Source organism: Acanthochromis polyacanthus, chromosome 20 (genome assembly GCF_021347895.1).
Source record: "Acanthochromis polyacanthus isolate Apoly-LR-REF ecotype Palm Island chromosome 20, KAUST_Apoly_ChrSc, whole genome shotgun sequence".
Lineage (NCBI taxonomy): Eukaryota > Metazoa > Chordata > Actinopteri > Pomacentridae > Acanthochromis > Acanthochromis polyacanthus.
In genome coordinates, this window is record NC_067132.1 from 29,591,806 (window position 1) to 29,619,141 (window position 27,336).

General features: G+C 38.7%; 4 protein-coding genes across 6 annotated transcripts in view; 1 reads left to right on the plus strand and 3 right to left on the minus strand.

Moving 5' to 3' along the window:
* map7d2b (MAP7 domain containing 2b) overlaps window positions 1-1,936 on the minus strand; it is a 36,829-nt gene extending 34,893 nt beyond the window's left edge. The window contains exon 1 of the mRNA XM_022219658.2: window positions 1,523-1,936. Within this exon, the coding sequence (XP_022075350.2) occupies window positions 1,523-1,559 (37 nt within the window). The 5' untranslated portion in view covers window positions 1,560-1,936. The remainder of the gene's footprint in view (window positions 1-1,522) is intronic.
* A 2,947-nt stretch (window positions 1,937-4,883) lies between these two features.
* On the minus strand, window positions 4,884-12,733 carry eif1axb (eukaryotic translation initiation factor 1A X-linked b). The gene is made up of 7 exons (XM_022219664.2): window positions 12,547-12,733; window positions 11,024-11,107; window positions 9,293-9,396; window positions 9,016-9,066; window positions 8,220-8,301; window positions 7,303-7,394; window positions 4,884-5,970 (listed from the first exon to the last, which is right to left on the minus strand). The coding sequence occupies exons 1-7, from the start codon at window positions 12,560-12,562 to the stop codon at window positions 5,965-5,967; spliced, it is 435 nt and encodes a 144-aa protein (XP_022075356.1). The 5' UTR covers window positions 12,563-12,733; the 3' UTR covers window positions 4,884-5,964.
* Window positions 12,734-13,775: 1,042 nt separating this feature from the next.
* si:dkey-226l10.6 (zinc finger protein 354C) lies at window positions 13,776-21,104 on the plus strand. The gene is made up of 5 exons (XM_022221095.2): window positions 13,776-14,061; window positions 15,462-15,669; window positions 15,785-15,827; window positions 16,031-16,098; window positions 16,611-21,104. The coding sequence occupies exons 2-5, from the start codon at window positions 15,550-15,552 to the stop codon at window positions 17,664-17,666; spliced, it is 1,287 nt and encodes a 428-aa protein (XP_022076787.2). The 5' UTR covers window positions 13,776-14,061; window positions 15,462-15,549; the 3' UTR covers window positions 17,667-21,104.
* A 614-nt stretch (window positions 21,105-21,718) lies between these two features.
* Window positions 21,719-27,336, minus strand: part of rps6ka3b (ribosomal protein S6 kinase, polypeptide 3b) — a 71,720-nt gene continuing 66,102 nt past the window's right edge. For all 3 annotated transcript variants that reach the window (XM_051940121.1, XM_051940123.1, XM_051940122.1), the window contains one exon: window positions 21,719-26,030. In XM_051940121.1, the coding sequence (XP_051796081.1) occupies window positions 25,908-26,030 (123 nt within the window). In that variant the 3' untranslated portion in view covers window positions 21,719-25,907. The remainder of the gene's footprint in view (window positions 26,031-27,336) is intronic.

A 27,336-nucleotide genomic window follows, 5' to 3' on the forward strand; every position in this document is an offset into this window, starting at 1 on the left:
TCAGAGTGTCCCGTGGGTTCTGCTTTGATTCATCTCTGCTCAGAATGACATAACGTGTAAAAAAAAAAAAAAATCGTCTGAATCACGTATTAAAGTCTATTTTTGTTCTGATGTATGCGACATTTGACCGCTAAGCTGATAATAAGCTGCTGTATTAATAAAGGAATGTGCCGTTTTTAAGGAACACCCCGAAAAAACAGCACAGAGTTGGCATTTAAATGAGAAAATACTGCACAGGATATCAAAAAAAGAACCTCTGAATCAAATAATAGGGCTGCACGCATATTTTGGCTTCAACATTTGAGTGTTTTCTGTGTGAAATCATGCTGAAAGTGTTCTGTTTTGACTTATTTAATGAAATAGCATGCAAAAAATAACAGAATCATGTCTAAAGGTTATTTTTTAGTTTATATAAGTGACACATGACCATCAATACTGCACTAGATATCAAAAAATGAACATCTGAATCACTTAAAAGGACTGTGCACATATTTTGGCAACAAAATGTTGGCAATACAGATATCTATTTTTGTATTAAGGTGCTATATATTAAATCCAGCTGCATAATCCTGCATTGTTTTACATGCTGAAAATGCTCTGCTTTGATTTATCTCCAGTCAAAATGAAATAACATGCAAAAAAATAGCTGAATCCTGTCGAAAAGGTGATTTTTTAGTTGATATGTGTGACATATGACCATCAGGCTGCAAACAAGCTGCAGAAATGTGACAAGTTTAAGAAAAATCACTCACAATAATAGCAAGAAACTGATGTGAAAATGAGAAAAGGCTGCACTGGTTATCAAAAAAGAACATCTGAATCAATCAGAAGGACTTTGGCAACAACATTTAGGCAAAACAGTGTGTCAAAATGGCAAAATAATCAGCTAAACCCCATTTAAAAGGCTATATTTGATCTTATATATGTGACATTTGAGCATTAAACAGTTAATAAGCTGCAGGGCTGTGGCTGGTTTAAGGAGCATCTCCAAAAAACAGCAAGAACTGACATGGAAATGAGAAAATACTGAACATCTGAATCAGTTAGGATGATTTGGGACATTTTGGCAGTTGAATACATAAAACATGTCAACCAGATTTTATCTACCTTTATATTTGGCTGCTATATATGAAATCTAACCACATAATCGTGCATTGCAATAAGTGTTTATGTGTAAAAACCATGCAAGAAATGCTGCAGTGACTGATGCATGCAAGTATTTAAATAGAAAGCATAGTTCCAGAAGCATTGCAATCACATGCTTTGCCATTTTAGTGGTGATATAATTCTTTAAAATAAAAAATAATCAAAGCATTATTCAAACTATGCAGCCCTTAGAGGGTCAAAGGGGGAAAATCTGCAGTAATTTATCAATAAATAGTAATTAATCTGATTTGTTTATGTTGTGTCAGTAGATTAGGGTGTATCCATTTCCTTGTGCGAGCTAATAACCCACCTAATTCTTGACGTTTACATTGAATAATTGAATAAGACAGCTGTATAAACGTGAGCTTTTCCTCACCTGTCATGTCAGCACGGCTCGGAGCCACCTGGGTCATCGGGGGATTTCACCTGACAGCAGCCGCAGAAGAGTCGCCGAGGAGCCGCTGAAGAGCCGCCGAAGAGACGGCGGTCCAGCAGTGACTCAGGGAAAGACGGATGGAGAGAAGATGCTAGGGAGCGGAGAGCTTATGGTGGGAGACACGGAGCGGGGAGGGGAGCTAGTAGCGAGGATCTGTTTGATGCTGTGAAATCACTCCTAGCTTCGTTAGCTAAAACCGAACCACATTAGCCATATCTGAAGCTACGCGGAAAAAAATTAACGGTTCCTCAACTACCTCAAATGATAAATATCCTGACAGAAATCACAATGAAATGTTAAATATTATTACTATAACGCTTTAAATGTCGCTCACTTGCTTTTAAATGTGCAAAAATAACAATAAAGACGCGTTTTTGTTGAGTTTTTCAGTTAGTTTTGGCTCTTTTTTTAAAGCACAAATTTCTAACCTGTGACCGCTTCACATTTGGCTAATTTACATATTAATGCGCCCGCTCACGCCGTCGCCTAGCAACCAAGTAGGCCGCCGCTGGAACTATATGCAGCTCGGCGGAGGAATAAAACAGTAAACGGTTAAAAACGCTCTTTTTTATGTCACCTGTTTTTAATTTAAAGGTGTGTTAAACGGCCGTTCGGGACTCAGATGCCCCCCCCCCCTCCACTCACACACACACACACACACTTCACGTGGCCTCCTCGCTGGATGCAAATTGGCTCGTGTCGGAGCGCACGTGCGGGCCCCAGCGGCGGCGTTACGTCATCGTTGTGTGTGATGACGTGATGTGGGTCAGCGACGTTTTCGGCTCACGTTCACTGAGTCACATCAGATGGCAGTGCTATAAATAACTTCAATTAATGTCTAGAATTTTAAAAAAAAATACAGCATTTCATTTACCACCTGCATGCCCTATTTGTATTTAAAGTTTTTATGTGATGTTTATAGCAAAAATAAATAAAATAATACCCACTAATTCAACACAGATGTTGCTAGAGGTCCCATAATTCATGAAATAAAGATGATCTGAGGTCAGTGAATGTGTCTCAGTGATTGTAGAATAAAGACTCCTGGATCTCGAAGGTCCAGTCTCTGGTGGATCAGAACTACTGGATAGAACTACAGCATGAAGACTAAAGAACACTCCAAGAAACTCTGAGAAAAGCTTGTTGAGAAGCATCAGTCAGGACGAGACAAGAACATTTCCACGTTCCTGAAGATCTCTTGGAGTCCAGTTAAATCCATCATTAAGAAATGGAACGAAGATGGAACATGAATAAATCTGACTAGAGCAGGACGTCCTCAAGACCTGAGAGACCCAGAAGAAAGAGGCTAGAGAGGGAGGTAACAAGACACCTATGACTCCTGTGAAGTCAAAACTTTATAGTACTTTATATGAAATCACCTTCTGCTCGCCTGTGATAGGTTCTCTGCTACATGTGCTGCAGAGACTACTGGAAATAATAAAAACTTCTGTATATGATGACATTTTTAAATCACCCCCAGCATGTTTTTCTGCTTTATGTTCTGTGAAAATGTTTCTTTATTGATGTTCATACATTTTCTGTTGGTCTATGGTGACATGTGGGGAATAATCATAATAAAAGGAGGCCTCGCTGTGGGTTTTTCTTCTGGCTTTATCCCCACTCAAAGGGCAAATCCGATGAATAGGCAGGAGGAGGCCCATTAGGAGCTCTATAAACCATTAAAAGGATCTTAAAATCAATCCTAAAGCAGACAGGTAGCCACTGCAGGGCTGTAAAACCACTGTAATGTTTGTTCTCTTAGTTGTGATTTATAATATGCTCAGGGAAGCCAGATAGCAGAGCATTAAACATGCAATTACACTTTTATATTACTATGGAAGCAAACAAAAATAAGCAGCTCTGACATCTTTTATGACTTTTCCAAGCACCTAGAAGCTTGAAAAACAGAAATCAATTAGAATATCTGTCAAAAGTAAACTCAGCATGTTTGAGTTTTGTTATTTTTGCTGGTTTTTCAGGCAACACTTATGACCATTTTTCATTATTTTTGATATTTACCAACCTCATTTTACAACAGATGATGATATCCAGGTGTGTTGATAATGACCCGTCCTCCAGAGAGTCCAGTCCGACCCTCAAAGAGTAAAAATGACAGAGAAGACATTAACTATGAATTTAAAATAATTTGTAGACCATGACAAGCTGTTTTGATCCTCAACTAAAATACTCGTTTATTGTTCTTTTGTCATTTAGTGTCTCATTTTTGTAATTTTTTGTCTCGTCTGTACATGTTTTTGTCACTTTGTGACTTTTTTGTCAATTTTTAAAAAATATCTTATGCTTTGTTTCAGGTCGTCTCATTTTTTGTTATTTTGTTTCTCCTTTTGTGGGTCATTTTGGAAATATTTTGTTGTTTTGTGTTTCCTTTTTGTCTCACTTGTGTTTTTTGTCTTAATTTTTTCACTTAGTGTTTTGCTTTATTCATTGTTTTGTGTATCGTTTTGTCGTTTTTTTGTCTTACTTGTGTCATTTGCCTCATTCTTTTGTCATTTTGTCTTTCGTTTTTGTCTTGTTTTTTGGCATTTTTTTGTCTGATTTGTCTCATATTTTTGTCATTTTGTGTTTCCTGTTGGTCTCACTTGTGTTTTTTGTCACTTTGTGGTTTGCTTTGGTATTTTGTGTAGCGTTTGTCCTTTTGTGGTGTTTTTTGTCTTATTTTTGTAATTTCTTCTCTTTTGTTTTGTTTCATGTCATTTCTTTGCCGTTTTGCCTTTTTTAGTCAGACTTTTGTTGTTTTGATCATAAATTACTGTATTGTTCACTTCCAGATACCTGTGACTAAATGTTGTTCCTTTGTAGAAATTCTGTGATCTGTAAGTTGTAATGTGGAAATGAACTGACACATAATGCTGCTTCCTTTAATGTGAACATTTTCAGAATGTACTTTTTTTGCACAAAATCAAAGGAAAAAAATGGAGTTTTATGGTGATTTATCGGTTATTATGCTGTGATTTTATTGGTAACTGAAGATCACATTCGACTGAATGTGGAACCTGAACTGAAATGAGTGTGACACCCCTAGTCTAGAAGGTTATTATAAAATCTGACATCTTTTTTTTTTTTAGGCACAAAAGGCTTTTTAAAGTCAGCTAGACTAGGATAGAAACAGCAGCACATGCATAAACTAAAGGCCTCAGAGGGATTCACATCAGCAGGTCGTTGGTTTCCTGCGGATGTTTTCTCCGCTGTGAGGACAGAACGGTGGAACCGGACGTTCTCAGCCCGGAGCCGTTTACCGAACAACCTCCAGCTCCAAAAAGCACGACGGCGGGTCGGTGGGTGGAGTTAAGATCTTTATTGGAAACCCAGCCTTCAAACATCATAGTACATTTTATTTTTTTAATTAATTCAGAGTTACAGCGACAGGACCTGCGTGGTCCGGAGCAGCGGTTCCCAAACGGTCAGGGAGGGAAAACATATATTCTACGGAGATCTGCTAGAGTTTGGGACGAGATAGACGGCTCTGCTGTGAGGTTTTACTGGTTTCACCGGGAGGGGAAAAGGTCTGGGAACCGCTGGTCCGACTGAAGCCACAGAAAGAAGAGCAGCGAAGATTCAAAACAGAACATGGAAACAAAAACAGACAGAAACACAAACACGGGAAACGATAGAAAAATACATCTGATTCTTCTTCTGATTTGAGGGGTAGAGGAGGGGAGCCTTCAATCAGCTGTGGTTCCATCCAAAACGAGCAAACAGTCGGTGTGATGGTGGGACAGGACGTGGACAAATGGAAACAGATCCAGAGTCAGTGTTGTCTCCTATTAAACAGCTTTCAGACTGCCTTACAATGATACAGACCGGAGGAACATGGTTCACGTTTTTATTGGCGAATCCAGAGATTCTGCAGTTGTGTCTAAATCCCACAGAGTGAAATTATATAAATACATTTTTTAAAAGATTTGGAGTGAGAGATTTTGCAGTCACGGTGTTTACAAAACAGTGAGTCCTGGACAGTAAAGGAATAAAAAAAAAAGAAGAAGAAAGCCTCGATGGATGAGATGGCAGATGTGCCGTTCTGTCGTGTTAGGAGGTAAAAACCTGAACCACGGTTCTGATGATCAGCCTACTCTGGTTCTCCAATCCAAGGCAGGAAAAGCAACGAAGCGCCTGCAGCTCAGACAGTCTCATTCATGAAGACAACAACTCAAAGTACTGGTAGTGGCTGTGAAATGCACTTAAAGACGTCTACTGACGGCCTACAGACTGGAATAAACATACCATGTATTAATAAAGTGTATTGGACTGGCATAGGCTGATCTTAATAAAAATAATTATCATCGGTGCGCTGCATCGGCTCGATTCATCCCAATCAGAGCATCTCTAGTAAAAGCCCACCTTCCCCCTCCAGCAGCAGGTCTTTAGATCTGGAGAGAAAACACAGAACAAACACAATTAGATCAACTTTTGTTCCACAGCTTTCATTTCCCGACTCATTTTGAGCTGTTTTGGATGGTGACTGAAGACGTTTCTCCAGCTTTTAATCCAGTTTACATTCAAAAATACTCGGCGGGAGTCAGAGTTTTCAACAAATTCTTGAATTCATCAGGGAGAAGGACAGCTGAAAGTATATGTACACTGCGATACTCAAACACCAACGTATATTTCTACAATTTAGCACCACTTTCTCACACCTGTACGTGATTTTAAACACATTTCACTCATGTTTTTGGCATCTTCGCTAACTTTGGGAGCTGCGTTGTAATTTAAAATGTCATTTTTTGACAGAAACAGTTAAAAACATTCAAATAATACTCCACTGATTATCCCTTTAGACAAAGAGAAGCTGTAAATTTAAAGGTATTCTGATGATTAAAGACGTTTCTCCAGCTTTTAATCACATCATCAACAAAGATCACTTCAATATTTTCAACACAGTAACCCAGAAGTGACATCTTTATACTAGTTTTTTACTCCTAAGCACAGTTTTTCGTTCAAATATACTCTGTAGGCTACCATATTGGTCTAAGATAAACAGAAAAATTTGACTTTGCTGTAAATTCTGACACCCAAGATGTTTCTCCAGCTCCAAAATAAACACTATATAAAAGATTACTTTATTATTATCATCATTATTCACTAATCTACCTAAATAATCTATTTGTTAATGCAAGTTTTATTCAAATTTGACACATTTCAAGAGCCCAAATCGACATTTTTGTCTTAAAAACAGTTTTTTAAATAAAAATAATCCACTGATTATCACATTAAAAAGCAGCAAATCTGAAGGCATTCTGATGACTCAAGATTCATTTTCTTTTCCTCGGTTCTCTGTCACCAGTTTTATAATGATTTTCAGTAATAGGTGGCTGTGTGGTTCACTGTGTTGAGCATCTATTGAATAAAGTAAATATACAACTTGAATTTACAAAAACAATTTAAGGATGTTCACTAAACGACCCCCTTGCACAAAAAAAGTGAGAAAACTTCATGTTTGATGGATTGAAACTCACAAATTTGTGAGTTTTTCTTGTAATTTGTAACATTTTAGGATCACTTAGACATTTTCCTTCACATATTCGACTAAATAAACGCATCAAAACCTCTCAAAATTAAACATTTTTGCAAAAAAACAAACAAAACAGAACACCCAAAGCTGGCAGAGTTCACATGTACTTTTCTTTTTACGCTCTGGGGTCTAAAATACCCATAACTACTCCTAGAAACTGTTATAAAATGATCTTATTGAATAAACTTACATCATCAATGTCCTCATCATCGTCGCCAATGTCATCAAACTGGATCTCATCGTCGTCTCCAGGCCCGAAGGTGTCTGTCTCGTTGATTTTGGCTGCGAGGAGGAGGAAGGAGTCGATCGTTAGAAGGAAATACCGCACGTGTTTGTCAGAAAAATACAACATCTACTCATTTATCTGTTAGCTCTACAGCTATACATGTAATCTGATCTCAATTAAAGGTTCTGGCTATGCAATTACATCACCACAAAATGCTGAGATTAAACTATAAAAAGTCACATGAAAACCTGCCCTGTTTCTGTGCATTTGTTCTGTACATAAAACCAGCTGGAAATGAAACTAAACGAGCTGAACATGTTTCTAAACCTCTTGTCTTCTGTGCAACACATTTAGCTTTTCTCTGGTGCAAACATTTATCAGAGGATGAAGTTTGAAGCTTAATATTTTAAATAAATCCACATGAGAACAGCTGGATTACATTATTTTCCCAAAATTTTATTGCTTTTTGATCAATTTCTACCAGATTGTCACATGATGTGAACAAAACGCTGCATCTCTGGCACAAACATTTATTTGAGGATGAAGTTTACGGATGAATGCGTGAAATAAATCTTTCAAAATCATCAGTAATCTCTGCTTTAAGCAATAAGACACCATATTACACCATTTCCCCCACATTTTTAAAGCTTTTTGACTCATTTGTGCAGCCTGAGTTTCTACTAGATTATCATAAAGTGCAAAAAAAAAAAAACTGGACAATGAGGACCTCTGCTGGTCAAATCCTGCAACTGCACTCAAATTCACTGACTCCTGAACTGACAGATTTGCAGCTCCTTAATCCTCGTGTCTGACCTAAATGATGCGTTTGAGTTCACAGCAGATCCTGTAAATGAACTCGTGGTATGTGCAGTTAAACTCACCGTGCTCCGGCAGCTCTCCGTACGCTTTCAAACTGCGAGCCTCGTCTGCGTTGTACTTGAGGATGACGTCGGCTTTGTTATCCTGAAACACAAGATGAGGTTTGGGCGTTTTATTTAACGACAACGCTAAACTTTCTGGAAGACACCTGCACCGAAATACGGCTTCATCCATATTTTTTTTCCTCATGAGAGCAAAAGAACGGGGTTTAGAGCATGTAAATGTGAAGTTACTGATTAAAAAAAAACATTTATGGTGCACACAGACACCAAATTCACAGCCTACAATAACACTAGTGCAGCACAATTGTGGTGAAAATGCTCATTAATACGAGTTTGTGATTGTTTTTCATGATTATTCATTAAATGCTGCACTATATTCTTGTTGATGTATGAAAGTAAAAGAGATAAAAGGGAAATACAAAGAAATCGGCACCTAGAATTCCTCAAAAGATCATCAGCTGCTTATTAATGTTCCCTAAACGCATCACATGCAGGCAGATGTGCACAGAGAAGCTTCTAGTCTCCATCAGTTTGAGACCTAAAGTTGCTTTGAAAAGACTGAAATAACAAATTCTTGTTCTTTTTTACTCATCTTGATGGAATTATTTGCAAATATTCTATTTAAAAAAGGTAATTTTTTTTGGGGGGGGGGGGGTGTCATCAGAAATTAGCTGAAAAATGCAGGCCCTTTAAAATAAAGATTTAACTTCATGCTACAGAAACGTTCTGTGCCTCTCGGTGAAGTTCAGCTCAGCATTAATGTTCTGATCGTTGCCGTGTGTGACGATAAACACACCTGGTAATCTCTCAGTCCGACCAGGATGATGTCTGACGTGTTGATCCAAACCTGGAGGAGGAAAAAGAAACAAACACAGCAGAGATTATCCAGAGAGCACCGCTGATCGCTGCCCTTTGTGACCCCGACACACACACAGACAAAGACACACACACACGTGGTCCATCGAGTTCACGCTGCCGCATCACCGGCCGCTGACAAAACGCTGATGCGGCGCCACGTCAGGGGGGTTTCCTGTGTGAGAAAAGTTCGGAGAGGACGGCCGGGACGTTCCCACCTTTTTCCGGAGTTTTCCTCTGATGTGGCAGAGCCGCTTGGTTCCGTCGAAGCACATGGCCTCCAGACGTCCGTTCCCCAACATTTTGATCACCTGAGCGTATTCTGAAAGACACGAGAGAGAAGTTAAAGCGGGACGGCGGCGAACCTGGAGCCTCCATAAAATACTCCATAAATATAATTAGTGGGAGTTCTTTTATAATATAACGGTGCAACATGGCAAAATATTACTTTTTCCCTAAATAAAACATATTAAATTTCAAGGAAAACACATTTAATAAGTGAGGTGATGCATTCCAGCTCCGCTAAACAACTTCAACAATGTTATATAAATAAAAACATCATTCATATTGGGTTTATTGGTCACTTTCACTCTGGGAAGAAGATTCATGAGATCGAGATGAAGCCGAAAAAACAGCCGAGGAGTGAAAACAGAGGAGACCTGGTGTCTGAATAGGAAGGTTCTGCTTTGATTTGAACAACAAAGGCTGGTAAAGACAGAAAAGCAAGTGAAAATAAACATCACTTTTTTCATTCATTCTGCATCAGTTTCTTTTTGTAAATGTCCTGATGGATTATTTATGTTGTGAACTGAAAAGAAAATTATACAAAAACATTTCTCTGTGTGATTTGTCCCTGACTTTTTCTAAAATAGTTCATAATACAGCTGGAAAGTGGAGCAGTGTGGCACTTTAACAGTCAGGATCCCAAACAAAAACATATAATAAGACACAGAAATATTTTAAGAAGCTCCAGCAGACACCATACTACTGATAACTCACGCCCTGAAGCAAATGTAGGCAGTAAAGTCTGTGTGAAGTGCGTAAGCCGAGGCTCCAGCACTGGAAGGTCTTCCTTAAAGCTCCTAAGCCTCCTCCATACACTGGGCTCACTTCCATCATCACAGGGATTTGGGCAGCGCTGAGCACTGCAGTTGAAGTGAGGCTCATATCTGTGACTAGTGAGGCTCTCTAACTATTTCTATAAAAATCATTCACTTTAAACATCACCGCTGACCTTATTTTTCTCCTGCTCTGCAGATTTTCGGTTGTCAAATGAATTTGTGGGTTCTTTTTGGACTTCTCAAGGCTTAATCTCTTCATTTTAAACATAAAAATATCATATTTGGTGTAATATGTTCAAAAAAGGAGCATTTTGCCTACATTTAAGGACAAGGAAGCTTGTTTAACCCTCGTGTTGTCCTGCGGGCCAAATTGACCCGTTTTAGTTTGAAAATGTGAGAAAAAAATATGGACGTGGAAAAAAAGAAATCCAGCTAATTTCACTGGATTTTGGTTGATTTTTTTTTTTCAGTGTTCTTAAGAAAATATTACGCGTTTTAATGATATACGTGTAATCATTTTAGATATTTTAACTCATGTTTTGGAAGATTTTTATTCATTTTTTCAAAATATTTTCAAAAAATTTCTTGCCAAATTTGGGGGAATTTTTTTAAATAACATTTTTAAGGGAAATTTCTAATTTTCTTCCTGAAGGTTTTGTAAATTTTCAGAAATTTGTGGATTTTTTTTTGCAGAATTTTTGGATTTTTTTTTTTTCAGACAAGGAAGCAATATTTTTTTTGGTGCCCGTAAATGAAGACAACAGAACGGTTAACAAAGATTAATCAATCATCAACACAATTTCACCAAGTGATGATGAATTTCCTCTGAGTAATCAATAAGGCTCGACTTTAATCACTTAACTGGACGTAAACCGAAGCGGTACTCACCCTGTCCGTCCTCTTTGAACACCAGCTCTCTCTTCTCGGACTCATTCTCGTTCTTTCCACGTCGCCGATTTTTACCTCCCTTACCTGTGAGCACAGACAGAAAACCAGTTAACGTTCTCCAATCACATAAACTGGCAGCATTTATTGTTCTTCATCTCATAGTTTCCCATTAATCTACATCTTATTTCGCCAGCTGACACAGGGGACTGACATTTTAGACATTTTTGGGATAATTTTCATGAAAGATGTGAGATGAGAGTTCTTAATAATCTGATATTTGATGACACATAATAACAAAAAACTTTAATGTATAATTTCAGATTAAGTTAGTAGCAGGTAAACACAAATAAAACACAGCATCAGGAGCATAAAAAAACTCCTTGCATCAGATGCTGCAAAAATAAATAATCTGCGCTCCTCAACACGACGACCGTGAAGCCATGAGTGACTCTGTGACTTTTCTTTGAGCTACAGACTGTTTACTCAGAGCAGAGAGAGAAAAAACAAACACTAGATCAATACAGAAACATAGCACGGTTGAAATATGGTAAAGAGAGGACAGAGTAGTGCACAGTGAAATATCCTACTGGAGTTGACAAACACGACAAGTTTGTAGAGAATGTAAAAAAGTATAGTATCTTGAATATTCAGACACATTTTTCCAGTATTTCTAATATCTGTGGGAACTTCATGTACACTAATTCCATTTATTCTTCACGCTTTGTTCAACAAACAGCCTTTTTTCTCTTCTCTTTGTACAATTTATGGTACTATAACTTTATTACACAGCACTAAAGGCATTCATGACTTCTGTCTATTCCACTTCTGCGAATAAAAATGAGTCCACAGTGGGTAAAAACGTGCCAGGAAACTGCGTAGGGTTCAGAGGGGGCCCCAGATTCCAGTATAAATATATTTTACAATGGGATAATCTACTAAACGTCCACGTACATGACATTAATGTAACTGCTAGTGTCATCCACTCTGTCTGACAGGAGAAATTACAAAAGATAAGAGCTGACAGGAGCAGCAGCTAACGTTTTTTGTTGGTAATTAGCTCATTTAAGAAATCATATGTGGTCTGGACGCTCATATAAGACACCGGAATGGGTTTAACTACCCGGGTTTAGAGTGTCTGGCGTTATCTGGGCTGAATTTGGGTGAAATTACGTGAGAGATGTCACAGGCCAGACCGGGTGGGGTTTAACTCGCTAGCAACCAGCTAGTTAGCCGCGTCAGCTAGCAGCCAGATTACAATAGTAGGTGAGTGAGTTAGCTAGCTGGTCAGCGGGTACAAAGTGCCGAACATGTTTAATAAGTGGTAAACTATGTTCATAAGCACCCTAGACTAACTCGCACTCAGTCACTACCGGACAGAAGACACCTCTGACTGCTCTGGATGTGACTCAAACTCCCGCTGCTAACTAGCTTTAGCCGGTCGGTGTCACGTTTTCGGTGCGTGTGTCTTCGCGGCGCCAAGACAATCGCCGACACACGTCCCGGCGTCTTCCTCCGCGTCCTACCTTTATTTTTGGGCATATTCCTTCACGCCTCGATCGCCTTGATCCCGCTCGGTAGAAACAAACAGCTGTTAGACGGAAAACTGTAAACAGGAGTCAGCAAAAAGCTCAGAGCCAAACTGACCAAACGGTACGAGAAGCTAGCTCGTCAGCGCTCAGTCTCCTCCAGTGTGCGTATGCGCAGAAAGAGACATTCAAAACCTCGTTGCTTTATTGTAATGGGCGATTGTTACAGAGACAAAGGTCATGTTTCTGATCGAATAAGCAGCAAATAATAGCTTCACATCAGCGGTTAAAGTAGAAAGACTCAAATATATTGTTATTTTTTTAGTATAAGAAAGAATATATGTTGAAAATACAGAAAGAAAATGAAGAATTTGGATTTAACAGAGAATGAAAGAGAAGATAGAAGCAATACAAACTGATAAAAGCTTTAAAACAATCTCAGATTAATATATTATAAAATTTAAAAAACAACATCAATTTACTTGTTTGGAAAGATGCATATTATTTGTCAAAAAACGACAATTTAGCTTAAATATTTTAAGTCCTTAGTGCGCCTAATTTTTCTTTCAAATATCAATTTAATAATTATTTTTTTGCTTATTTAAATACAGTAAAAATAGGGAAAATTTGCAGTAAAAGAAAAAATTATCAAATTACCTTTTGTTTACATTTAAGATGTAAAATAATGTTTTATTTCTGTGATTTTAGAAGTAATTATCTGTAATTACAGTTTTTAAAAAATGACATAGAATAACGGTAAAAAAATATATATATATATATATATTTCAATCCGCAATTTTCAATCTGAGCCATATCTTTGGGCAACAATACCGATCAATGTTATTGTGTTGCTATGAATTGTTATTTTTAAATATTCCAGTCTTTCTCATAGACAGTCTATGGTCTTTCTCAGTTAATTTGCGGGTGAATTTGCATGTCTGTAAACTACATGTTTACATTTATCATTTAAAAATAAAATTGTGCAGACAAACAACATGAATTTACAGTTTTTTAAAAAAAATCATAATCTTCTAAAAAATGCGTTATTTCCGTAATCAACAAGTTATCATCTGTAATTTTTTTCTTATTTTATCGATAAAATATATGCAGCTTTTCTTCAGCAAACTGTTGTTTCAATCCATTAAACTTCTGCTGGCTGTTATTAATATTAATGTGTTCCTCCGGTCCTCCAGGGGGCGCTGTGGCCTTCAGACGCTCCGCCGCAACTTCGTAATGATTCCTGGAAGAAAATAGACATTTTGGAGGTAACAGCGGCTCACTGCCCGAAACGAACCTCCAACACCGACTAAACCCCCATTACTGCCACCATTTCTACATTAATGTGCGCATTTCGGCTCCTCGCTTCTGCCGTTAAATAGCTAGCTGGTGCGAAGCGAGGAAAATACCGACGACCGGAACTTCAGGTGCTTCTGTTTAGCACGTTAGCTCCCTAAGCTAGGCTAACGTTAGCCTCGGTGGTGTTTGATGGCCGACTTCGGCAGCAGGATCCTGGTGAGTGTTTTAAGCTACCCGGCGCTTATTTAAACAGGAAAAGACAAAGTAGCTCAGCCGAAAAACAGCACATGACTATGTATTGAAGAGGGTGAAAACAGTTTAGTAAAAAACAGAAAGGCGTTCATGCTAATGTGTGACTACTTCTTAAAACTGCATATTTTGAATGGAAGTCTTGTTTTAAGAGGCGTGTTATCATGTTCAACTTACAATTTACAATTTCATTTAGCAGACGCTTTTGTCCAAAGCGACGTGCAACACAAGCAATTCACACACTGATGGCGGGAGCTGCCATGCCACGCTAATCACGACCCATCAGGAGCAATTTAGGGGTTAGGTGTCTTGCTCAGGGACACCTCGACATGAGCACGACGGGCTGAGGATCGAACCGCAACCCTCCGGTTGCGAGACGGCCACTCTACCCACTGAGCTCTCCCGCGGGGTTTCTTATTCTTCTTCCGCCTAAAACTTTGGCTCGCTACTCCTCCTATGGCTTTCAGAAATCGCACAGAAATTATATATCAGCTCGTGCGGTTTTATCGGGAATCGATGGCTATGGCTTTTCTAAGACATTCATTCATATTTGCTAGAGTTATGAGCAAAAAACTGCATTGATTTTCACATACACAATGAATGGGGAGACTGAATCACTCAGACTTAAAAGTCACCTGTTTTCACAACACGACTGCTTCACCATACTTTCACCTAGAGACTTCATGTTAGTCTTTAAAAAAAAACAAGTCTCTTCTTTTCGGGCATGTATATATTGTGACAGTGGGATTTATGGTTTTCCATAGAGAAGCCTCCAAAAACCCCTGGGTTCAGCAAAAAAAGCGTGTGCTCCTCTGGTCCTACAGTGTGCAGAGGGACGAAATCAGTCGTGTTTTTTTGGGTTAAATCGCCATCCTGGCCACACGGTACATACTACAAGGACAGTCCTTTCACAGACTATATTAAACAATCTCCATATTCATATGAGTCCGACTAGGGCTGGGCGATATGGCCAAAAAATAAAATCTCGATTTTTTTTTTATTTATTTTTATTTTTTAGTCATCTTGGACATTACGATTTTAATCGATTTTTGTTGTTTCTTTGCGGTCTCCCCCTACAACTTCTCTGCTGTGATGACTACATACTTGATACTGTATAGAGCAGCAGCAGAGGTGCAGATGTTGTAGCTGAGAAAGTTTGGAGGTTGTCACTTCTTGCATTGCCAAAATAGTAGGGGAGTCAGATTTTGCTAAGTGACCCAACAAAATCTGACTCCAGATGTAGTTGCTACTACTGTGTGCCTGCATATATATATTTATGACATTATATATTTACTTACTATTGCTATTAATTACTTTATATTTTTTACTAATTGAGTGTTATTTGTCTTTCCATTGTCACCTGTCAGATTCATCAAACCCTTTTCAGCCTTTGCACAGCCTCTGGATCACCTTCGGATTTTTTGCACATCTTTCAAAGCCTTGCATACTTCCAGTATGCCACGCAGGACAAGACGCTCCCAGGTCCAGCTGGAGCGTTGGAGGAAGCATAAAGCGTCCGAGCTACCCGACAAGCCCGCAGACGCGCCTCCCTGCTCCCCCTCTGTCCTGAACAAGGCATGTCTGCATCAGGACCGACATGTTTGTTTATGCAACCCAGCATGTGTTCGGTGGGACACGTTCATGGCATCCACACAATGTTGAATTTAATATTTGTATTCTTGATCAACAGAAGCTTGGCTCCACTCTGCCAGCTGGACCGTTCTGCATGGCAGGTGAAGCGAGTTTCTAGCTGTTTTTCCATTATTAGTATTTATCATCATCATTATTATTACTATTATGTTGGATGCTTTCCAATAAAACTTTGTGGTGTTTAATGGTACATTATGACAGCCGTGCTAAATTCCCCTAAAATGAATGATATGTTCATCAAAATATTTTTAAATGACATTACTGATGATGTGGATTTTTTTTCCAGGCAAACCTTCTGATCTCTACAACACCACTCATCCAGATTGGGCCCCATCCCTGAAGCTGTCTGCCGAGGTAGTTCACGATGTCACAGTGGGTCACTTCAGCTTGTCCAGTCCTTCTGTGTAACTGGATAAGGATCAGTTAACTCCAGCTTCCTCTGATATCGGTCTTTTGAAGTGCTATCAAGTGTGTCAGTGTACTTTTTCAGCTGAGTGGCAGCCACAGCCAACAGATATTAGGCTAAAAGATAAAGTCCAGTCACGGACTCAACAAAGTTTGCCGCTCAACACGGCGCTGAGCTACGTACTGACCCGGATGTTGTGACGTCAGTATAAGTAGGAATCACCTTCAGTTACATTAGCAGATTGATATTTTCTCAGCAGATAGTGCATTCTGATTGGTAGTATGTTTTAGTTCACAATTTAGTATGTAATAGGTTTAAAACATGAGATGATATAAAAAATGTATACAAATATATATCTATACCGTATAATAAATAAATTATATACCATAATTTGATGCAAACAGGCTTAATATTAAACCTGTTTTTTCTGTAATAAAACATACATTTCTGTTTGTTCCAGACGTCTTCTGAACATCTTCGAGGTGGAGCTGCAGGAAAAGCGTCGTCGTCCTCCGTCATGGCCGGAAACTGGGAGGCCGCAGGCAGTTTGGACCAGATCACCGTGGTGAAGATCGACGACACGCACATCGCAGGGGAGCAGTCACATGGTGGAGGGAAGGCGAGGAGCAACGTGACGGAGTACTACGAGATGGAGTACTCACTGCCCATCAAGGAGGAGGAGGAGGTGGAGGAGGAGGAGGACGGCATCTACGTCATCGAGTACTCCAACCCCGAAGAGGAGGGAGAGAGCTACCAGTTCACCATGTCCGTGGATCGCTCGCTTCCCTCCAAGAAGCCGGTTATCAAACAGCCGGCGGTCCCAGAGAGGAGCGCAGATCCACCTCCGTCCAGACCGATGAGGCTGGAGGAGGCGAGGAGGGAGGAGCTGGTGAGCAACAAGAGCGTCCTGGAGCTGGGCGAGGACTACAGCGACATCCTGAACTGGGGGCAGAAGCAGCTGGTGTGCTCCATGTGTCCGCCGCCCGGCAAGACCTTCAAGAGGGCGTCGGGCCTGGCCGTGCACCTGAAGCAGATGCACTACAAGGAGGGCAAGAAGACGTTCTTCTGCACGTCCTGCCAGCAGTCGGTCCGCACCCAGGTGGAACTGGATGCCCACACCCGTCGCCACGCCAACCAGGACGCCGTCTTCACCTGCCACGTCTGCCCGGCCGGCGGCCCCGAGGCCTTCAGCGGCCCGAGGTGGGGTCTGAAGAAGCACCTGGAGAAGGAGCACCCGGGCGTCATCCCGCGCTGCCACATCTGCAGCAAAGGCTTCAAGTCGCTGACCTCGTACCTGGCAGACCAGTTCAGACATGTGGGCGTGTCGCCGTACTACTGCGCCAAGTGTCAGATCTACGAAATGACTGAGCGGGGGCTGAGCGTGCACAACAAGAACCACAACAAGAAGAAGAAGAGGGAGCAGCAGCAGCAGCAGCAGCAGCAGCAGGACGGACACGAGCTGCCGCCAGGAACCCTCAGCAGCGATAACTCAGCCACAGACGACTCCGACTTCTGACCACTGAGACTGAAGCAGCTCACAGACTCATGCATCTGAACTGAATGTGGGACAGAAACAAACGTTTGTCGTCGTTAGAAACCTTTTTTTTTTTTTTAAACCATCATCCTTTTTATTTGGGAGAACAGAGAATGTGAAGGTGCATCACGCTGGGTTACTCTTTATGTTTTACTTTACGTCTTTACTCACTGTAGGCTCATTTTTCTCTGCAGCATAAAATCCTGAAGCTCTGTGGAAACAACAACCAGGTATAGAAGGAGAGAGAACTTTAATGTCTCATGAGTGTTACAGTGCAATTAAAAGTCATGAATTAGAAAAAATAGGGGAAAAAATGATGACTAATGATGGAAAAAAATAAGAAAATTTGGAGTCTGTTTGTCCAACGCTTTTCCACAAAACTTTTAACAGTGCAGCAAAAAATGAGGACTCTACGTCTGTACTTACATTTTTTTAATTAATCTTGTCCTGTGTTTACGCCGCCCTGTTGGTCAGCCGAGATAATCCCAGATTTTTTGCTTTGTGTCTGTTGGTCTCAGCTGAATTATTCACAGTCTGACAGCTGCAGTGAGGAGGGCAGAATTTTTATGTTTTTACAGAATGTGTTTAGAGCTACTGGTTTATTTTTGGCTATTTTTAGAAGTGAGACACAGAATAGACGCAAAATTGCGACAATATATATGTATAAAAGTTACATTTGTTTCCTAGTTTAACCCCCGTGTCGTCCTGTGGGCCAAACTGACCCGTTTTAAAGTTTGACAACGTGGAGAAAAAAACATTTTCACAGGGAAATTTCTGATGGCCACATTTTCAACATCTTTGGGAAATTTTTGAACATTTTTTAGTGGAAAAAAAAAGAGTTTCTTAAGAACATTCACACACACAAAAAAAAATCCTGAGGGTCAAACACCGCCTGGATTTTATCTGAGAAAACAGAATTTTTACCACATGACCGTTGGTCTCGGCTGACTCACTGACGGCTTCACAGTTCTGCTGAAGAACGCAGAATTTTTAGTTTTTTACAGAATCTTGTTTCATAAAACGGCTTTTTTTTGGCGTAATTTTAAACTCAGACATGTGGGATGAAATGTGACCGTTTTAAGCTGAGGATCATCAGAAAGTTTAAAATCCAGCCGTTGTTCTTGTTTTTCTTGTCTGATTTGCTAATAAATGCTGTTATTTTGGTCTTTTGTTAAGTTAACATTCACAGTCTGTCCCAGCACAGCGTGGCGTCGCCTCCACGTTCTCTGCAGGAGGTGGAATGTTTCTCGTTTTAGTCGAACAAACGTCCGTTTTACCGAGTAGAGCTGTGTAGGAATCATCAGATCACCTCCACTGTGTGTTTTTATTCAGCAATAGTCCAGGTTTGAGTTTTTTTATCCACAGATGAACATTTTTCACATCAAAGTGCAGTTTTTAGGACCTTTCTTTTGGCAGCTTGTGATCGATTATTTTCACGATTAAAGAATGTTTCGGCCCACAGAGTTTCAGAAAAACGGTGGATCTGTCCAAGAAACAAAGAAATATTTGGTTTTATTTCCACGGTTTTAACTGTTTGTTTGTATTCTGAGGTGTTTTTTTTTAAAAACAACTTTGCTCATAAATTTAAACATTTAATAAATGTTCTGTTGCACAATAAATTTGATGTTTTCTGCACGTAAAACTCTCGAAAAATATCTCTTTGGAGAAACTTTCCAGCTCTAAACTCCTATTTTTACGTTAAATGTTAATTATTATCCAAGAAGTCATCGACCAATCCAAACCTCAGCCTGATTATGAGTCGAGTATTATTTCAATTTATATTTTTCCGAACACAAAATTGACTTTTTAATGAGAAAAACTAATTATGTGCTGAGGAAGACTGCGTGAGACGATTAAAAGATGGAGAAACTTTGGGTTTTTTTGAGGGAAAAAACTCAAAACATGATGAAATATTCCATCCAGAGAAGCTTTGAACTTAATTTATCAGTTTTTAATGATCATTTCTGTTATTTTTTAACGTTTTATAGGAAAGAAATCACTAAAAACTTTGTTTCCCACAAGTATAATCACATCTGTTGTTTGCATTTCTGAGGTTTTAGGAGGTTAAAATCCAAAATTGGAAGAAAAAAGTGCAATAGAAATACAGATGTTTCTTCATTAATCCTTAAATTCATCACGTGACCCCTTTGGTCCATCTAAGGGCCGTTGTAGGGCCCCGAACCACAGATTGGGAACCTCTGCACTGGAAAAACGCCCCCCTCAAAACAATAAAAAAAACTTATTTCAAGAAACTTTTACCTTGAAATAAGTGAAAAAATCTGCCGATAGAAGAACTGAAAAATGGCTTCATAAGATTTCTTGAAATAAGATGTGATATTTAGAATATTAAGATTTTTAAATTAGCTGGGAAAATTTATTTTAAGCTACATTTTACGAGGATTGTCAAGCTTAGGTGTCTTAACCCTGCTGTTGTCCTCATTTACGTGCATCAAAAAATATTGTTGCAAAAAAAATACAAAAATTCAGCAAAAAAATTCCCCAAATTTATAAAAATTTGCAAAACCTTCTGGAAGAAAATTACTTAAAAGTTTCCTTTTTTAAAAATCCCCCAATTTGGGAAGAAATAAAAATCTATAAAAATTGTAAATATTTTCAAAAAATAATTAAAAATCTTCCCCCAAAAATCCTAAAAATATCTAAAGTGATTCAGAATCAGTAAAACTTCTCTAATTTTCTTTAAGAACGTTCGGTCAAAAAATGTTCTAAAAGAAACATTTTTCCAACGTTTCGTTTTTTCCACCAAAAAATGTTCAAAAATTTCCCAAAAAAGTTTGAATATGTGGAAGTTTCACTTTGAAAATATCATTTTTTTCCACATTTTTAACTTTAAAACGGGTCAATTTGACTCGCAGGACGACACGAGGGTTAGAACAAGATGATTTCAAGATTGTTTGACTTAAGATATTTAAGATGCGTTGTCTTAAAACAAGTCCCTCCATCTTTCTGAAATGTCACTTTTAAGTGAATTTACCTTAAATCAAGTGGGATGAGACATTTAGACTAAAAATAAGACAAACAGACTTGGTAAGATGTTGAGTTTTTGCAGCGTGGTGTTTTTTTTTTCCAAATCAACTCTAAAACGTGGATTTAAAAGCTGCTGAAACATTTTTATTTTTGCAGAAATCATGTCAAAGTTTTACATTTTAAACTCCTAAATGAATAAATTGAGGTTTTTATTTTATTTCTTGGATGAAACGAGTCAAAGGTGCTAAAAAGAAATCATCAAAATCTTCAATTTGGTGCAAAGAGCTGCAGCGTTTTTCTGTTTTTACAACCCTTCAGTAGTTTTTCGTGTTTTTTTAACGTCTGGGGTGAAATATTTGTCGTGTTTTTTATTTTTTATTCTTTGCTGTGTTGGTTTGTCTGCAGCTTCATCCATTAAAGGGAAACGCCACTGAGTTTTATTCTCCTAAATCTGTGTTTTTATTTTAATTCAAACTGGATTTAATTCCTAAAGTTGAACCATTTCTGGCTTATTTTATTTTTTCAGACGTTTCCGTGAAACTTCTTCTTTTCTTTTGGACGTCTTTTAATAGTTGGAGCTTTGTTACTTGATCTGAGCCCCTGCACAAGAGTTCCACTGTGTCTGAACTGTTGGTTTTATTCACAAATGGCCAATAAAAAACACACAAAATGACCAAAATATGAAGCAAAACAAAAACTAAAAGACATAAAACTACCAAAATGTGACATAAAAGATGTAAAACTACCACAAAACCATGTTCAACTTGGTATGTTGCAGTTTAGAGTTAAAGATGAAAGTTAACAAAATAAAAGCTGTGAAAACCAGCTTCAAAGACGTAGAAATCCTCAAATTTTCAGATTAAATAAAATTAAATCCTCTGAATCTAAAAAAATTGTATTTATATTTCATTATAAACACACTTTAAACATCAACCTCACTGTTTTTACTGAAGTTTGATGAAAAAATCCAACATTTCTAGCAGAAAACTCTTTTTTTTTTAATAAACCAGAAGAGAGAGTTTGAGCAGAGATCAATAAAAACCACAAAGTCCAACCAGCTGATTATTAATTTTATTGTTTTTAATAGAAAGTCCAACTCTGCAGGTACAAAAACAGAGAGTCGGCGTAGCAGCAGCATCTCCGACGGAAGAGGAAGAGGAGAAGAAAGAAGAGAAAAAAGCTTTTCATAATTACAGAAAAAAAACCATTTTCTTTGAGTGTTTTTCCCAGAGCTGTACACGGAGACGAGATCTACACTTCATGATCCATAATTAGATAGAAAACACAAAGAAAACCTGCATTCATCCCTTTAGAGTGGAGACGACCGCACAGGAAGTTCAGTCCACCAGGCTTTTATTTTGAAGGACACGAAGACGGACGTTTGATTTTCTTTAAAAGTATTTTTCTGCTTCTGTGGAAACAGATCTGCCAGAAAAAGATCAAATATGAAGGAAAGATTTCAGAAATATTCACTAAAGAGTGAAAATAATCAAATAAAAGTCAAAATTTAATTTAAAAAAGCCCAAAAACATGAGACAAAAAGTCAAAATGCTCATAAAAAGTTTAACAATCCTTCAATCTCATGACATTTATCTCTACTACAGAAATATTTATCTCCATTTATTCATCTTTATTTGACTTTTTATGTCAAACATTTGCCTTGTTGTCAAAAAATTACTTTTCATCCGATAATTCCGACATTTTCTTGAAATTTTATCTTTCATTTTAAAAATGTAACTTTTTCTCACATATTTGACTTTTCATCTCATAATTTTCATATTTTGTCTCAGCTTTGACTTTTTATCTCAGACTTTTCAACTTTTCATCTCGTAATTTTGACTTTTCCTCCCATAATTTAGATTTTTCTTCTTCATTTCTTCTTTAAGTGGCAGAAATCAGCCTCCACTGTTTGCTTTCTGCTCTTTCTGAGACGCTTCAGGACTCGTCACGTTTGTTTTATTTCTCATATTTCTGCAGCAGACTCTCAGCTAACAAACTGAATCCACACAGAAGCCATGATGGAGGTGAGAGACTAAAACCAGTGTGTTGAAGCTGTAAAAGCTCATTTTTCTCCAGATGAACGGATTATTTTTGCTCCACCAGCAGCCAGAACTCTAAAAATCCTCCCTTTAATGTGATATGAAGCAGAGAAAAGCTGAAAATCTTTACATCTGAGAAGCTGAAAACGGATTATTTTGGTCATTTTTGCATAAATGTGTGCAGGAAACAGACAGTTTAAAGCTGCTCAGATCGTCTCCTGTTTGTTTTGGGTGAACTACACCTTTATTTTCCTCCAACTCGCTGCTGAAGCTGGATTTCAGGCTGGAATGTTGTTAGATTCATGCTTTTTAAAGGGTTTGTTTGCTGACAGAAGCTCGACTGATCCCAAAACCAGACGTGTGTTTGAGAGAAAAGGTGGGAAGTTTAAGACTAAATTTCAAAATAAAAGCCCGTAAAGACCAAACAGATCCGTGTTTCTCTCTTTCCGTCGCCTCCGGTTGTTTGTGTGCTTGTTGTTTCCTCCTTGTTCCCTCACTAACATTAAAAAAACAAAACGCATCGCCTTGATTCGTAGAAACCTGAGTTGCTCGGCGTGTTTCGTATATTTACATTTCTGCGATCCGTCGGCTCCTGCAGACGGTCAGAGGACGATCCAGTGGTTGTTTGTGGAAGCAGGAAAGCCTTTTTATTACTACTTCAGCCTTATTTCTGGATAAAAACACCGTTCCCTTATATTATGGAGGAAACAAAGAAGAATAAAGTGGAGCTGAAGCTGCTTTTAGAGCCTTGATTTACTTAAAGCTGCACAAGATTTCTGCTAAACTTTAAAAACCAGCTTCATCCTGGAGCCTCATCTCTGAATTCTGATGATTTTATTAGAGGTGTGACGACAGAAACTTTATCTGATAGTAAACTAATTGAAAAAACATTTAAAAAGCCAAAAAAAAAACTCTCAAATGTTAATTTTTACCAATTTTGAGTTGTTTTAAAGCAAATATTCTTGTTGAAAATGTGAATTTGTCCCATTTTTAAATCGTTTTTAAGAAAATATTCACTTTAAAATGTAAAAATCATCATTTTTGAGTCGTTTACGAGCAAAAAAAGACAAACATTCTCATTGAAAATGTGAATATTCACCACTTTAATGCTGATTTAAAGCAAAATGAGAAATTTTCAAATACAAATGTGAATATTTACCATTTTTAGAGCTGCTTCAAAGCAAATAATCTCTTTCAAAGTGTGAATATTCACAATTTTCAGGTTGTTTATGGACAGAAATAACAAATATTCTCTTAATAAATGTGAATATTTCCTATTTTTGCATTGTTTTTAAGCAAACGTTCACTTTTTAAGTCCTTTACAAACAAAAAGACAAACATTCTCTTTCAAAATGTGAATATTTACCATTTTTATGCAGTTTATCAGCAAAAATGACAAATATTCAGATATAAATGAGAATATTTACTGTTGTAAATATTGTTTTTAGGCAGAAACAACAAAAATTCTTGTTTAAAATGTGAATATTTACTATTTTTAAGTTGTTTCCAAGCAAAAATGACAACTATTTTCCTTTAAAAATGTGAATATTTATCATTTTTTAGGGTGTTTATGGGCATAAATGAGAAATACTCCTTTTAAAAATATGAATATTTACCATTCTTAAGTAGTTTTAAAGCTATTTACTATTTTAATGTGAATTTGAAGTAAAAATGACAAATATTATCTAAAAAATTTATTGTCTGATGTCATATTAAAGTAAATATTTTATAATTTTGAGCTGCTAATTCCACAAAATTTAAATTTAGTTAAAAAAAAGTTTCATTTTAAGTTTGTTTTAGGGGCTCAAACTGTCCAAAACGTAACAAAACATCTTGGATTCCCTCAAATTCAGATTTTTCAAAGCAGAATATTTCGATATTTTACATTTTTGGCTCAACAGCAGAGCTAAAACATCTAAATTCTGCTGAAATCTTTGACATTTTTGCATCCACTGCTTTACTTTCTCTTGTTTTTTGCATAAATCCTCACATGAAGCATTCAAACAAAGAGCAGCAAAGAGTTTTAAATCAGAGGAGAGCTGCAGAATTTCAGGATGTCGGTCTACATTCAGCCACCAGGAGGCAGCAGAGGTTAACTTGTGCAGCTTTAAACGTCGCTGAGGCAGAAAATGACGACTTATGTCTCGTTATTTGTTATTTAAAGCGTAAATCAGGAAATATTTAGCGGCTTTCTGACTGTCAACAGATCACAGGAGCAGAAACTAAACAGAGTGAATCATTTGCGTTTTTCAGATTATTTTGAGCAACAGAGCTTAAAAAAAAATCATAAAATTAAAATAAAAGTAAAGTAAAATCGCCACAAACTGCTGAAATGAAAACTCACGACAACAGAAAATGTGGATGAATGTGATGCTGGAAAAATCTGATCAGAAACTGCAGATGTTTCCAGATGTTTGACCTGTTTTTCCTCACTGCTGAGTCATTTTACCTCAGTATGCAGCTATTTTACCTCACTGTAGTCCGTTTTAACTCGGTGTAGTCCGCTAAAAAATTATACTGAAGAACTACAGCTTTCTTCCAGATGTTTGACTCATAGAATTTATGCACTAACAAGACGCAGATTTCAGTATTTTTGTGCGATTTGTTGACAGACAGAAAACAGAAAACCTCCAGATGTTTGTTTTGAACCTTAATTTAACCGTTTTGTTCTTGAATAATAAAATACGGGACGTCTGCTCCTGATTTTACTTTTTCTGCTCTCTGGGTTTTTCTAATTCAGACGTTGGGAGGCTTGTTTCAGACCTTCTGTCCTTGTCTGCAGACGCCGTCGTCTCGGAGGCTACTTGAGGTTAAAATGGCGGACCGACCTTTAGATGCATACCTTTGTTCCTATGGTTACGGTCCGCAGTCAATAAATACAGTGCTTTTATTTTCCTGACGCCGCTCAGTCCGAGGCGGCGCTGATTGTCCCAAGCAGAAAAAAAACGGGATGGACTTCCTTTAATCGCGGCCTCAAGTCCGAACTCTACAGCGAGGCGGCAGCCAATCAGAGGAGCCCGTTGAGGCGGAGGGGGCGGGGCAGGAGGGAGTGGCGGCGGGGCGGTCTCCTATTTGGCGTTAGCGGTTCCCAGGTCCATCAGTAGTCTGTCCGGCCGGACCGAGGAGGCGGCGAGGGGAGGAAGGCGGTCCGGCTGGAGGTCAGATCGAGGTCAGAGTTGACAGGAAGAGGAAGAGGAGGTCACAGGGCGGTGGAGGTGATCTTCTTCACCCCCCGCCTCTGGGCCAGAGTGGAACAGCCCACCGGCTCCAGGACCGGAGGGACGTTCCTGTTCAGGGCCGAGTAGGTGGCCGCCATCGCCCCCTGCAGGAGGAGACCGGAAGTACAGGTTAGACATGGAAACATCAGGCGGAGTCTGGGAGTTTTACCCACTGTGGGCTCATTTTACCCCACTGTGGGCTCATTTTACCCCACTGTGGGCTCATTTTATCCCACTGTGGGCTCATTTTATCCCACTGTGGGCTCATTTTACCCCACTGTGGGCTCATTTTATCCCACTGTGGGCTCATTTTACCCCACTGTGGGCTCATTTTATCCCGCTGTGGGCTCATTTTACCCCGCTGTGGGCTCATTTTACCCCACTGTGGGCTCATTTTACCCCACTGTGGGCTCATTTTACCCCACTGTGGCCTCATTTTATCCCGCTGTGGCCTCATTTTACCCCGCTGTGGCCTCATTTTACCCCACTGTGGCCTCATTTTACCCCACTGTGGGCTCATTTTACCCCACTGTGGGCTCATTTTACCCCACTGTGGGCTCATTTTATCCCACTGTGGGCTCATTTTATCCCACTGTGGGCTCATTTTATCCCACTGTGGGCTCATTTTACCCCACTGTGGGCTCATTTTACCCCACTGTGGGCTCATTTTATCCCACTGTGGGCTCATTTTATCCCACTGTGGGCTCATTTTATCCCACTGTGGGCTCATTTTATCCCACTGTGGGCTCATTTTACCCCACTGGGGGCTCATTTTATCCCACTGTGGGCTCATTTTACCCCACTGTGGGCTCATTTTATCCCACTGGGGCTCATTTTACCCCACTGTGGGCTCATTTTACCCCACTGTGGGCTCATTTTACCCCACTGTGGGCTCATTTTACCCCACTGTGGGCTCATTTTACCCCACTGTGGGCTCATTTTACCCCACTGTGGGCTCATTTTACCTCAGTTTAATTTTACCTCATTGTACTATAATAATGCCCAACTGTCATCTAATTTTACCTCACTGTGGGCTCATTATTCTTCATCCTTATTCACTTTGGCCTCATTTTTCTACACTGTGATGCTGTAAATATCAGAAATGTACATATATACATCAAATTGTTTGCAAAACAACCTGTGATGCCACAAAAATGCAGTAATTTATCCTGAAATTATTTTAAAATCTGACTTATTAGATAAAAAAGTTGTGACTAAGTGACTTTGTTAATGTTGATATTTGGAGTTTAAGCTGTTACTATCAGCATAAAAATCTGCAAAAACATCCACAAATGTGAGTCAAAGTTACTCTATATCACACTCGAAAGGTTAAAATATAGATTCAGTGTAAGTTTTGGGTGTCTTTGATGTATATTCCTGCAGGTAGGTGAGGTTTAGAAGCATAAAAAA

Coding starts and splice junctions, on each gene's coding strand:
- si:dkey-226l10.6 (XM_022221095.2), top strand. CDS start 15,550: ATGCCACGCAGGACAAGACGCTCCCAGGTCCAGCTGGAGCGTTGGAGG. Junction 15,670..15,784: donor CCCCCTCTGTCCTGAACAAG/GCATGTCTGCAT, acceptor CTTGATCAACAG/AAGCTTGGCTCCACTCTGCC. Junction 16,099..16,610: donor CCCTGAAGCTGTCTGCCGAG/GTAGTTCACGAT, acceptor TGTTTGTTCCAG/ACGTCTTCTGAACATCTTCG.
- eif1axb (XM_022219664.2), bottom strand. Junction 9,067..9,292: donor GAGGAAAACTCCGGAAAAAG/GTGGGAACGTCC, acceptor TTCCTCCTCCAG/GTTTGGATCAACACGTCAGA. Junction 7,395..8,219: donor CGGAGAGCTGCCGGAGCACG/GTGAGTTTAACT, acceptor TCCTCCTCGCAG/CCAAAATCAACGAGACAGAC.